The sequence below is a fragment of the Mya arenaria genome, chromosome 6 (assembly GCF_026914265.1).
Source record: "Mya arenaria isolate MELC-2E11 chromosome 6, ASM2691426v1".
Classification (NCBI taxonomy): domain Eukaryota; kingdom Metazoa; phylum Mollusca; class Bivalvia; order Myida; family Myidae; genus Mya; species Mya arenaria.
Window position 1 is genome coordinate 51,429,873 of NC_069127.1, and position 12,282 is coordinate 51,442,154.

Here is a 12,282-nt window from a genome sequence, read left to right on the forward strand (position 1 = left end):
TTATAACTTGAGCTGTGTTTATATGATGAGATTTGCCTCATAGGCAAATATTACCCACGGGGCATATGATCACATGCATATAAACACTTATTGCCACTTGGGAAAATTTACCACAAGAAGCAAAATTGCAAGAGCGGCCATGGTAGATGTTTTTTCTCCCAACTCAGTTAAACAAAATATAGTGAAAAACCACAACCAAAAATGCATGGCCAAACATTTGTATCTACTTACCTGGGATTGAAAAATACTTAAGTTTGTATAATTTTTACACCAGTATCTTGTCTTACCTTGTCACCAGCGACCCTCTTGGGTTTCACTCCCTTCATGATACAGACTGCTTCAATCACCATGTTCACACCTGCCGGGGGCCGCTGCATGGCCCTCACTTCTACCACATCGTTCTTGTTCAGTGATTTCAAACTGGCAACAGCAGCATCCTAAATGGAGAATAAAATGAAACTTTATTAAATTTCAAACCATAATACACATTGCTTCATTGACCATGTTCACACCAGCAGGGTCCGCAGAATGGCTTGCACTTGTTTGATGTTGTTCTTGTATAGTGATTTCAAATTAGCAATAGCTGTTATCATGGATGAAAATTGAGATTATTCAACATTTTATAAAATGACAGAGCCTCAATCATCATTTTGACAACGTCAGCAGGCCCGTTGCATGATACATACTTCTACAATGACATTCTATTGCTTTAAACTACCAAAGTCAGCATTCTAAGTGGAGAGACACAGAGTTTATTTCACATTTCAAAACTATCACTATCTATACACTGTACAGGACAAATTCTGTAATCTGGCTGGTTATCAAACTTGTGCAGATATTGTGCACATAAACATTGTTACCAAGTTTTGTCAAGATTCAATAGGAAATTTTTAGAGAGCGAACCAAACTGTATGAAACAATGGACAGTGATGATAATAATAATGTGGATAGCAAAAACACCGCCAGACAACATGATCCTTATTTATCTGGCAAGCTACAAAGTTGACATATGCTACATAAAACAATCAGTATAAGATGCAAAAACAATCTCGTACCAGTGCAGGCAAAGCCTCATTCAGATCTCTCTGAGCATCATCAGCGATGGCCTGTGTCTCTGTAGCCTTAATTGTGGCAGCCGCCTCCTCTTTCTGGACGACAGATTTGGTTTCATTGGCGACTATAGTGTCTTTAGAGATCTTTTCCATCGTGGTGATGGATTCTTTTACTGCTTCCTCAAGCAGTGGTCTCATTGTGGCTAACTCTTCTTGGAGTTTGGCGACTTCATCGGCTGTTGTCAGCAGCTGGAAACATAATAATAATTTTTGTAAACTCTCTTTGTCAAAGATTATTTTCATATATTAAGTGTATTTCTGCCAGTTGCTTAATAAAAGTAAGTAACATCATTTAAAACTAACAAAGCTTAAAAAAAAATTGCCAGCGTAAAATCTGTCAATGAGTCCATTTTAAGGAAAAAATAATTATAAAAATGGAAGACAGGTTCATTCATATTCATGCAACCAATCCAATAACATAACTACCCACCTTTTCCAAACCAGTCTTCAGCCTATTCCTGCTTGTATTCAGTTCCATTTTCTTCATGCCTACAAGCTTGGAGAAGATCCCGAGCAGCTCCAGGTAACTTGTGGGGGTCACGTAGTTGTGACGAGACATTTCCGCCAGGTATTTCTTAGAGTATTCTGCGACCGATTGGTGGATAACTTGGCACACAGTCACCTGTGATAGGAAAAGTTTCTCTGTGATATGCAAAGGGTAATGTGGACAACTTGTCAACAGAATAAAAATTATTCTCATCGACTTTGTATGTCTTCAATTTAACATTCATATGTTGACAATCCATGAATTATGAAGAAGACAAACCATGAATTATGAAGAAGACAAAATATTTTATGAGGATAACAATGAACCCTAAATCTAACATTGAAATCATTTAAGTTCCCTGTAATTCATATACCTACACATATAACTTTGATTAGAGAGGATTTTTTTAAAATAATCATTCCATATTCTTCATAAATACTGAACGACACCTTTTTCATTATAAGTTATAGAATTTATCTGAATCATACCTTTGGCATTTTAAGTTATAGAATTTATTTTTTATAATTAAGCCAATTTTCACATACCAATCCATCCATAACCTCGTCAGTAGTGTCAAGCTCCGGAATATCCTGGAGGAACTTCATGGCAACTGACTTCAGAGCGTCTGCTGGCCATGGTGAAAACCAGTCAATGGTACAGCAGTTAACCAGGGCGGGGAATTGACGCAGTCTGGCGCGGAAAATCTCTCCAAGGGGGCTATAAAAATAAAATTACATTGTGCAAATTAATGACACATGCTCAAGTAGATGATATAGTTCTGTTCTTGATCCTCAACAAAACATAGCATTAGATACACATGGACAATGCATGCTTTTTTTCTTGCTTAACCCTGTGGAATATCTCAACAAATACTAGCCAAAGTGATTGGACTTGTTATAAAATGCATATTATCATTGTAAACAATACACTGCAGTGGTCGAAATTAGCACAAGCCCGCAAGCCCTGCACTGGTAAAATATCTTCCGGGCTTGCTCAAATTTTATATTTTATATAGCAGGGCTTGTTAAAAAATTTGATACCAAGCAATAGTATAAGAATTCGGGCTTGTTCATCCAAAAGTCTAATTTCGATGACTGACACTGGTGTGTTTAGGGTTTATAAACTACTAAAGAAGCTAAAAAAAGTTTGGTTACATGTTTTTTTGAGCCGGTTTTCCTATTCTCCATATTATCTAAAATTTATGGCCTTAGTATTTATTCTCTTGATTCCAAGCTTTGACTTCAATTCCAAGCTATTGTAACAAAGAAGTAGACGACAACATAGATTTGATTCCTCTTCTTAAAGAAAGAAATGGGATAATATAGGATCTCACAGACTAATGTCAATTATACCGTACCTCATGGTGATGACAGTGTGCAGGTTACTGCGTACACGTTTCGTGTAAATGGAGAACAGGTTGGTCTTTGTCGGCACGAGCCCGGCATCCTGACAGATGGGTTTCATCGCCGAGTAAATCTGATCCTGCTCATCGAACCCGTAAATGTTTGGCACGTCACCAGCGTTTAGAATGTTGTTGATATCTTCCAGGAAAGATTCACTCTTGATCTGAATTGAGAAACATTGAAGTTGCACAACTAAGAACAACATACATCCCTTCCAGAACTTTTCAACAGGCCTTTTTCGACAAGATTTCCCAGACATAGAAAAGCTACGTTTCCAACTTATTTTTATTGCTGGGGACCCTCATTTTCAACTAACAAAAGTTTATTTCATGGACCCATAAAATTTTGTTATTTATAAATGACACAGAAAACCTGTGTTGTTATTTCTAATCTATTGCTTGGCACCCCCATTTCAAACTTAAACGGATCCCTGGGACCCCCAAAAAAGAATATTTGTTAATTATAAACCCTTTATTGGGGTTCAATGAAACTACCCGAGATCCCTTTATTTTCAACCATGAAGGTCAAAGAATGCCCAGCAGAAAAATGCATTTTGACTATGGTATTATTTGATTTTTGTCTTAGCTTATCTAGCTTTACCTTGCTAAATTTCATACCTGGGTGTCACTGAAGAGGAAGACAGTTGGGTTGTTATCCAGGCCGGCCTTCATCATGACTTTACGTAAGTCTTCCCTCCACTCATTGAAGCCGTAGTTCTTGGCCAATTCAACTTGGACGCACTCATAATCAGCCCTGGAAAAGGAACATTCAATTGTAAAGGAAAGTGCCATCTTTTTAAATTTCTTTACATTGTTTGCCATTTTCATATATTAATTTGTATTCAAACTTATTAGACTTTGTAAAGTCGTTAAGAAAGTAGACAAGAGGGCCGTGTAGTGAACGCCAACACTCATCTGTTGGTAAACCGTCTAAAAAGGGGCATAACTCAACAACTGTTAATCCCAGAGTTATGGACCTTGCTGTACATTTTTGTTTTGTCTCTGGCAACATGTGTACCAAGTTTCATTCCATTCAATAACTATGTTTTCATTCATCTTGAATGGTTTTCAAGTTATGGCCAACGCTTAAGATTTTTCACGCTGTCTAAAATGTTAACATTGAGTCCAATGCTTTCACAATATCTGTACTATCTTTCTTTTAAAAAGAGAGCGAACAATGATTTTGCTGCTTTTTACAACTAGAATAGAAATAAAAAATTATTCTCTAGCTTGAATGACTTATAATATAAGCTTGAGAGTATTAATTTTGTAAGTCAGTACTGTCCATTTAAAATAATAAAATACATACATATGAGCAGCCAGGCGTGTCAAACTCTGTCGACCAGATCCGCCCATCCCGAGCAGTAGAGCATTACCAAGAGGCTGACGGATTACCCGGGAGATACGAGACACGTGTTTGAGCGCATCCATGAACAGCACAAGGTTCATCTGGGCCGTGTTGATCTGATTGTAGTCTTCAAGGAGATCTTCACACGTCTTCTGGAGCTGTTGATTGAACGTCGCAAAATAATTATATTTTCAGATGTGGAAAGTGTTTTAAAGAAAATTTCATACATGATGTCTTAAAGCAAAGTGATGTGAACTTCGACATGTCCATTTTGCAAGACTTGTTTAATAATTATTATTGTAATAATAAGTTTCATTTACAGAAGGACCACATCATGATGCCAATGCGTGTCTGTTTTTTCAGTGTATGACATAATTGAATCAACTTGTTGCACTTTGATGGACAGAACCAGATTTATATGCCAATTCTTTAGCCCCATCTATTGTACAGGGATTTTTTAGTTTTCTATTAAAAATTCAACTGCTCACAAATGGTTCTGCACACAAATGGGATCACAAACTGTTCACAAATGGTATCACAAATTATGTCAAAAAACAGTATCACAAACATAATCACAAAATTAATGTCTTACAAAATGGTATCATAAACTGCTCATTAATGGTCTTACAGCTGCTCATAAATTTGATCACAAACTGCTCAAATACGGTATCAAAATGAAGCTCACAAAAGATATCTTAAAACTGCTCTTAAAAGGTATCACAAACTGCTGAATAACTGTATCACAAAATGCTCATAAAAAGTTATCACAAACTGCTCATAAATTTGATCACAAACTGCTCACATACAGTATCACAATTTAGCTAACAAATAGTATCACAAACTGCTCACAAACGGTTTCACAAACATGCTAACATATGATAACATGAACTGCTCACAAACAGTATCACAAACATGCTTACAGATGATAACATGAACTGCTCACAAACAGTATCACAAACATGCTAACATATGATAACATGAACTGCTCACAAACAGTATCACAAACATACTAACATATGATAACATGAACTGCTCACAAACAGTATCACAAACATGCTAACAGATGATATACTAAACTGCTCACATACGGTATCACAAACTGCTCACAAAGGGTATAAAAAAAGCTTGCAATTTTTATCACAAACTGTTTACAAACAGTTTCAAACAAAAGTACATACCTTAGGATGATCTGTGATCTCAGCATAGACCTTGTTTTCCACATTTGTTGAAAGAATATCACCATACAAAATCAAGTCATTGTTTATCACTTCATCTACATTAGCCGCAAAGTCACTCTTCATCTTTTCCTTACAGAGATTATCAAACCAGTCACGATCCTCATCATTTACGAGACGGTCCGCAAACACTCGGCAGGACTCGTGGTACCAGAGACGGAGCAGCGAGGCAAGGCCCTGAAACAAACAAAAGGGTAATGATTGTTGTAAATTTGCCGATTAAATGGGATGCCAGCTAATTAAAAAAAATCCTACATTATTTTCATAAACTAACTAAAAATTACAAAACACCTTTCCTAATTTTGCCAGACAACACAATAATCGTTATGTTATAATTGAAAGCCAACAGGTTATATGTCCTGAGGCCCTCACTGGTGAAAAGCTGTACATGCACAAGCTTATATAAATGATCAGTGATATTGCTTATTAGAGTTAAAGAAGTCAAAATGAAGAAAACCACTTACATCGATTTTTCCAGCCTCTGCCATGAGAATTCCCTGGAAGACCTTTGACAGATCTCTCAAGTTGAATGTGTAGTGGGATTTGGCCGGGGTTGGCAGTAGCTGCGCGCTGATTGTGTTATACACTGAGATGGTTGTCATTGTCAACTGGTCCTTGAAATTGGCGATGCCGTTGTTCTGGCCTGAAAAGATAGGGAAAGAAGCGTTACATTGAATTATTTTGAACTAAATTTGTGATTGTGATGGGGAAGGCAAAAAAATAAAGATGGTACGAGTGGACTGTGCACTTGTTGTGTTGTACAGTTATATGACTGTCATCTTTAACTGGAAGACCCAGGTTGACACCTATTCAATAAGACCACTCTTGCCAACTTTAATTTTTAGTTCATGCCAATATAAATTAATTGCTACATTTTCATTATTTTTTTTAAATGGGGGGCGAGGGTAATATTTTACCTTTTTCTTAGATGGCTGTTTCGCTGTTGAATATGTGTTCATGTTCTTTCTTATTGCATAAGGGACCGTATGCATGAGTTTCTAGACAAACCACAAACATGATCACAGGGATAATTCTATGTAAGATTTTCAATGAGAGAATTGCGCCCATTTGTCCAAAATTGGTGAATTTTTTTTAATTTCAGTGAGATTTTTATAATACATGGATAACGCAGTGAAAAATTAATGCATAACAGTAACTTTATTCATAAATATCAATACGGTATATTTACAAATTTACAATATATAGATATGATATATACATTTGTTTGACTAGAAGAAAACACTTGTTAACAGTTCCAACATCATGAACATTCATACTCATCACACTTGAGCAAAAAATAGGATTTAGCCATTTTTGTTTTCACCTGAAGCTGGTATTTTATTTTGGTCCAGAGACTTTTTTCAAGAAATGCAAACAACGTTTTCTGATTTGACATTTTGACGCTTCCCATATTGTAGACGCCTTTAAAATGCAGTGGTAACCCGTGTAAACAAAATTATTCCGGGTCGCAAAAACCCTTGAAAACAAGTGCGTGGACAATATCGATTAAAAATTCAATAACACAAATGCGTTCAATGTAGGGAGGCAATTCGTCCGTAATTCAATTAATATAAACAAAAAGCCATCCGCAATTACGATGCTTTATTTTGTAAAACTACAAAAGGGAAAAGACACAAAATACACAAACTGCGATCAAGCGCGAGAATATCTCGCATTTATATGATTTGGATGCGATTTGAGCGATTTTTATGCGAGAAATTGCGGAAATCGCTTACTAGAATTATCCCTGTGATTATAACAATTCTCCTTTTTCACATGTGAATGTTATACATTGACACCATAGGTATGAATAAACACCCATTCCAGACAGTACGGGACCAATACACAAATACAGACCCTAAGCTCAACATTTTTATTTGAGTCAAAAAAATTAAAGGGGCGGCAGAAAAAAGAGGGGGTGAGCGGGGATGAAAATCTAGCAATTAATATATAGTTGCCTTACTGATCAAAGAATTAAGGACAGACCAATAGATATTGTTCAAGCAATTAATATATAGTTGCCTTACTGATCAAAGATTTAAGGACAGACCAATAGATATTGTTCAGGCTGGAATCTTGGGATTAAAGAAGTTGCAGCATAGAGGTCTTTGCTGGATTACTAATAATACTGAATCAGTTGTAAAAATTGGCATAAGACATTCACTGGTAAAAAATTTGGCTCAATCATCCAAGAGCCTAATTGCGATAACTGCTAAATGTTTTTTTTTTCTTTTACTTACTGATCCATGACTTGAGGATAGTCCCGAAGATATTCTTCAAGCTGGAGTCCTCCATCTCTACAAAGCTGAGGAAGTTGAAGTGTCGCAGTAGACGGGGTGTCGTCGGGTTTCTGCCTCCCCCAGGGGGTCCCATAGCGCACACAAAGTTGACATCCACTAGCTTGCGGAACTCACCTAGATGAAGAGCACATAATCATATTTAATTGAGCATCAGCAAGAGTTATCAGTACTTATTGTAACATCAGTTTTAAATATCCATTTTTTCATGTCCAAAATGCCTCTGCCTGTTGAAAGCTGCCCATATACATTCATATAAATGGCCAAATTAATAAATAGTTTGTTTGTCATTTCACTGTACCACTGTTTTAGGCGTGAAAAGGTAGGTTGTTTTGTTGTTGTTTTTAAAATCCTTTATTCCATGTTGAAAAAAAGAAGAAAAAAAACAGCAATATGATCACCTGGCCCCAATTTCTCAAAACCTCTTAAGCTTAACAGGCTTAAGTCTTTATTTCAATTAGCCAAAATACATACTAATAATCGATTTTGATAAATGAAAAATGGTTTCTTCTAATTAGCATACAGATTTTTCTTATATAATTTCTAAAAACTCTTAAAGAAGTAAACACAACGCATATTATAGAACAACAAAAATAGTGAGTTTAGCTTAATCCTGTTATAAGGGACTTAAGAAGTTTCGAGAAATTGGAGCCTGAGGCTTAAAGAAACTATCGGGTCACGGGTATTTTTGTAAATTGGTTGTGAAATGATAGACACACAATTATACATTTTGGACTCACAGACATTCTTTCCATATAAAATACCCAATCCGAACGTCAATAGGCTAGTAATTGGTTGGGCTTATTAATTTGGTGCTCTTTCGGGCATAAACCTACAAAAAATCTAACTTTATTTTGTAAACTCAAATAGATGATCATAAAGAAATCACTCACCAATTGCCTTTCTGTCGTACCATCCCTTGAAGTCCAAGTACTGTCTTATCAGCTCGATGGGTGGTTGGGCGCCATATGTCTCCAGAGCGGGCATGTTCAAGTCGTCAATGAAGAAGACAAAGTATTTCCCCAGTGGTGGACCAAACACACCCTTACGCCTAAAATATAGATTAAGGGTTTAAGAGAATTTTCACAGTGACAAGGATCAAACAATGTGCTGATTGTTCAGAACTGTGTTGAAGTAAATAAAGTGATTAAAAAGCACTCTTCTTTCTTTTTTTTACAACGACTTTGAAACAAGTTATTACAACATTATATTAATCACACTCGTTGGCATGATATTACATAAGAGTGTGTGGTGGGGGAAACTGGAGTACCCAGAGGAAACCCACTTGCCATGCTTGGTGACCACCAACAAAACTCACTTGCACCCAGGCCAGGAATCAAGCCTGTGTCACCTCTTCTTTATTAAGCTTACCTCTTGTCAAGCTTCCCATCAATGAGATCTTGTGTCTGGTTGGCGCTTGTTTTGGCCGAGAAGACGATGAAATCTGGGATGTACTCTTTTGGCATTTGTCGAGTGAGCTTGTCAATGATCGTCAGGGTTTTTCCTGTTCCTGTGGGCCCTACACACATCACCTGCATACATAAAACACTCATTTTCAATATATTATAGTCTGTTTCAGAAAACATGGATAGTACTTTGTAAATATTTTAGGCCCTAAATCAATCACCAATATTTGTAAAACGTTTTTATTATAGTCTGTTTCAAAAAAACAAACATGGATAGTACTAATATAGATGACAAAAATATTTGTTTGCCCTAAAACATAATGAGCATATGTAAAACATAGCAATTTCATTTCTCATTGGCCACGCAACCTAACCTGCATAATTTTATGTAAAAACACAAAATTATAGTTCAGGCTCTGTACATGATACATACATATAAACTACTCAAATATTGTCTGAAATATTTATGTCCAGTTAAAAAAAATGTTTACATAAATGTAACAACTCACCGTTTTCTTGTTAACGAGAAGCATCTCAAGCAGATGAGAGCTGCGTATGGTATCGATTGTCGGCACGATGATGTCGGAGAATTTAGTCTCCGGTGGGATGGTGAACTCTTCCATATCGTCCATCCAACCGACCCAGCGAACCTTTGGTGGCATAAGATCAAAAATTGTTAGTTTAAACTAAAACTATCTTTAGTGGTCAACATTGTATTTTGTCTAATGAGAAGGCAGTATTTTTTGAGGTTTTCCAATACATTTATTTCAGTAAATCAGCAGTCAGGTGTTATGGATTTTTATCAGGTGAAGCAGCAGATGTAATGTAGACCACTACATTTTTTAAAGATTCTATATACTTAAAGAAATGGTTATTTTTGTAGTTACATACTAACGATCTATATCCATTACTTAATATTAGAGGGCTTGATTTCAATATAACTTAAATATCATAAGACAGGACTCCATAATACCTTTCAGTGTTATGGCCAAAGAAATTTGATTAAAATTCACTGTCTTATGTATAATTGCTATTTAGTTATGATATTCAATGCACTTTGTAATTCAGAGCCAGTTTGAGATTAACTCATTATTTTAACACACAGTGTTAAGTTTACGCTAGAATTCACCTTTTTCTGTTAAAACACAAATTAAACATATAATCTGAAAATTATGACAACAATCATAAGTCAAATGACAAACATCTTTTGCTAAAATGTTAAATTAATAACAACCCTGAAACATTGGGCCGATTTTTCAGAACTCTGTTAAAGTTAACAACATTTGTTAATGCCATGGTTGTTAACTTTCAAATCTTTACTGCTCTTGAAGTTTAATGAATACACTTATACTCTTCTTCAGGACAACTGTTTCAGCTGTACTTGCTTTGATTATATCTATTTGCACCTATCAAATGTTTACGATATCATTTATCATGTTGTTAACTTAAATAAAGTTTCAACAATCGGCGGATCATGTCCCAACACAAATTTTACACTCATTTCCGACAGACACTTCTCTGTTATATTTTTCAATTCAAACAAACATTATTTACAAGTAAAACAATAGACAAAATACTAATTTCTTCACCCCCTTATTCTGTGGAAGAAAAATGCAAAAATAAACAAATGTAAAACAAAACATAAAGATTTCAAATTGGACAGAGAACTATAACATTCAAACTTTTCAATGAAGAAGTAACATTGAAACATTTTAATATTGTTACTGTTTCACTGCAGTTCTTTTTCTTCTGCAAGATTTAAAGAAAGCAACAGTTTATTTAATTACAGAAAAAATAAGAAAAAAAAGTATTTTATAACCAGGGACTTTTATCATTCTTTGCCATAGCCTATACCCAGCATCTGAATTTTGCTCATTTTTAATAGTGAGAATCTCAAGATTCAATAAATGACATAAAATTTCTAAGTGATATGTTCACTGCTTTATTGATATTTGACTCCATTTTTTCCCAAAATGTTTACACCACAATAACTTATTTTCAACGTTATATGATTCACTTTGCTAAAATATTTAGAATCTCAAAAACTGGCGCTTTGTATATCTAAAAAGAGCAATGCCAAGCAAATGCTAATGTTATTCTGGGCATTTTTCCAGTTGAACAAGGGGCATCACTTGAAAATAAGTAAAGCCAGGGTTATGGGTCTTTTTATACAGGTATTGTAGTGTCTGGCAACATATATACCAAGTTTCATTCAAACATCTTGAACATTTTTTTAGTTATTTCCAAGTTTCTGCATGACAACGCCAATGAACCCAATGTTGACAACACCATGTTTATGACAATACCTTGACAGCTTAAGACAAGCTTAAATACTTTCCATACCTTTTTATCCTTCTTGTCTTCATCATCAAGGGCGTCGTCACTCTCAGAGCTGCTGATACCAGCATCATCGAGGTTGTAGCCAAACACTGTCCCTTCTTCCGGGTACAGCAACTTGATCTGATAAGGAATGATTATAGATAAACAGTGAACTTTAATTTAGAAAATTTTGTAAGATATTTAGTTTAATTATTTAAATATAATGGCTTAGATAATGGTTAGCTGAAACAAATGGATTCATGTCATGGTGGATAAAACCTGGCCTCAATTTCTCATACAATCTTAAGTACGTTTTTAAAAAAAGCTCAAGCTAAGCACACTTTTTTGTTTTGCATAAATTTTGTTCTTTTTTTTGAATATCTTTTAAGCATCTTAATGAAATTATTTTAAAATTTATCATGAGTTTCATAACTACTTTTTGTTTTGTAAAATCAAGTTTAAGTAAGTAATTTAGCGAAATGTTAGGTTATGGGGCATAGCAAAAAGACATAATGTATAATCCTGGTCAGAGGGATTCCTAGCAGTGGTAAATGTGTAGCACTATTACACACGACTCCTTTCTAATGTCCCTCCTTGGGGATCAAACTTGTGACCCCTGGGTTGAGAGTCCTGTGTGTAACCAATAGACCATGGAACCGCCTCATATCTTTTTGTT

At 35.4% G+C, this 12,282-nt stretch overlaps 1 protein-coding gene across 6 annotated transcripts in view; it reads right to left on the reverse strand.

Moving 5' to 3' along the window:
- Positions 1-12,282, reverse strand: part of LOC128237214 (dynein axonemal heavy chain 1-like) — an 82,978-nt gene that overhangs the window by 31,116 nt on the left and 39,580 nt on the right. For all 6 annotated transcript variants that reach the window (XM_052952554.1, XM_052952553.1, XM_052952551.1 and 3 more), the window contains 14 exons: positions 11,631-11,747; positions 9,797-9,937; positions 9,253-9,413; positions 8,775-8,932; positions 7,825-7,998; positions 6,049-6,227; positions 5,528-5,761; positions 4,311-4,507; positions 3,620-3,755; positions 2,957-3,165; positions 2,145-2,316; positions 1,543-1,734; positions 1,056-1,301; positions 288-437 (listed from right to left, as the gene is read on the reverse strand). In XM_052952554.1, the coding sequence (XP_052808514.1) occupies positions 288-437; positions 1,056-1,301; positions 1,543-1,734; positions 2,145-2,316; positions 2,957-3,165; positions 3,620-3,755; positions 4,311-4,507; positions 5,528-5,761; positions 6,049-6,227; positions 7,825-7,998; positions 8,775-8,932; positions 9,253-9,413; positions 9,797-9,937; positions 11,631-11,747 (2,466 nt within the window). The remainder of the gene's footprint in view (positions 1-287; positions 438-1,055; positions 1,302-1,542; positions 1,735-2,144; positions 2,317-2,956; positions 3,166-3,619; positions 3,756-4,310; positions 4,508-5,527; positions 5,762-6,048; positions 6,228-7,824; positions 7,999-8,774; positions 8,933-9,252; positions 9,414-9,796; positions 9,938-11,630; positions 11,748-12,282) is intronic.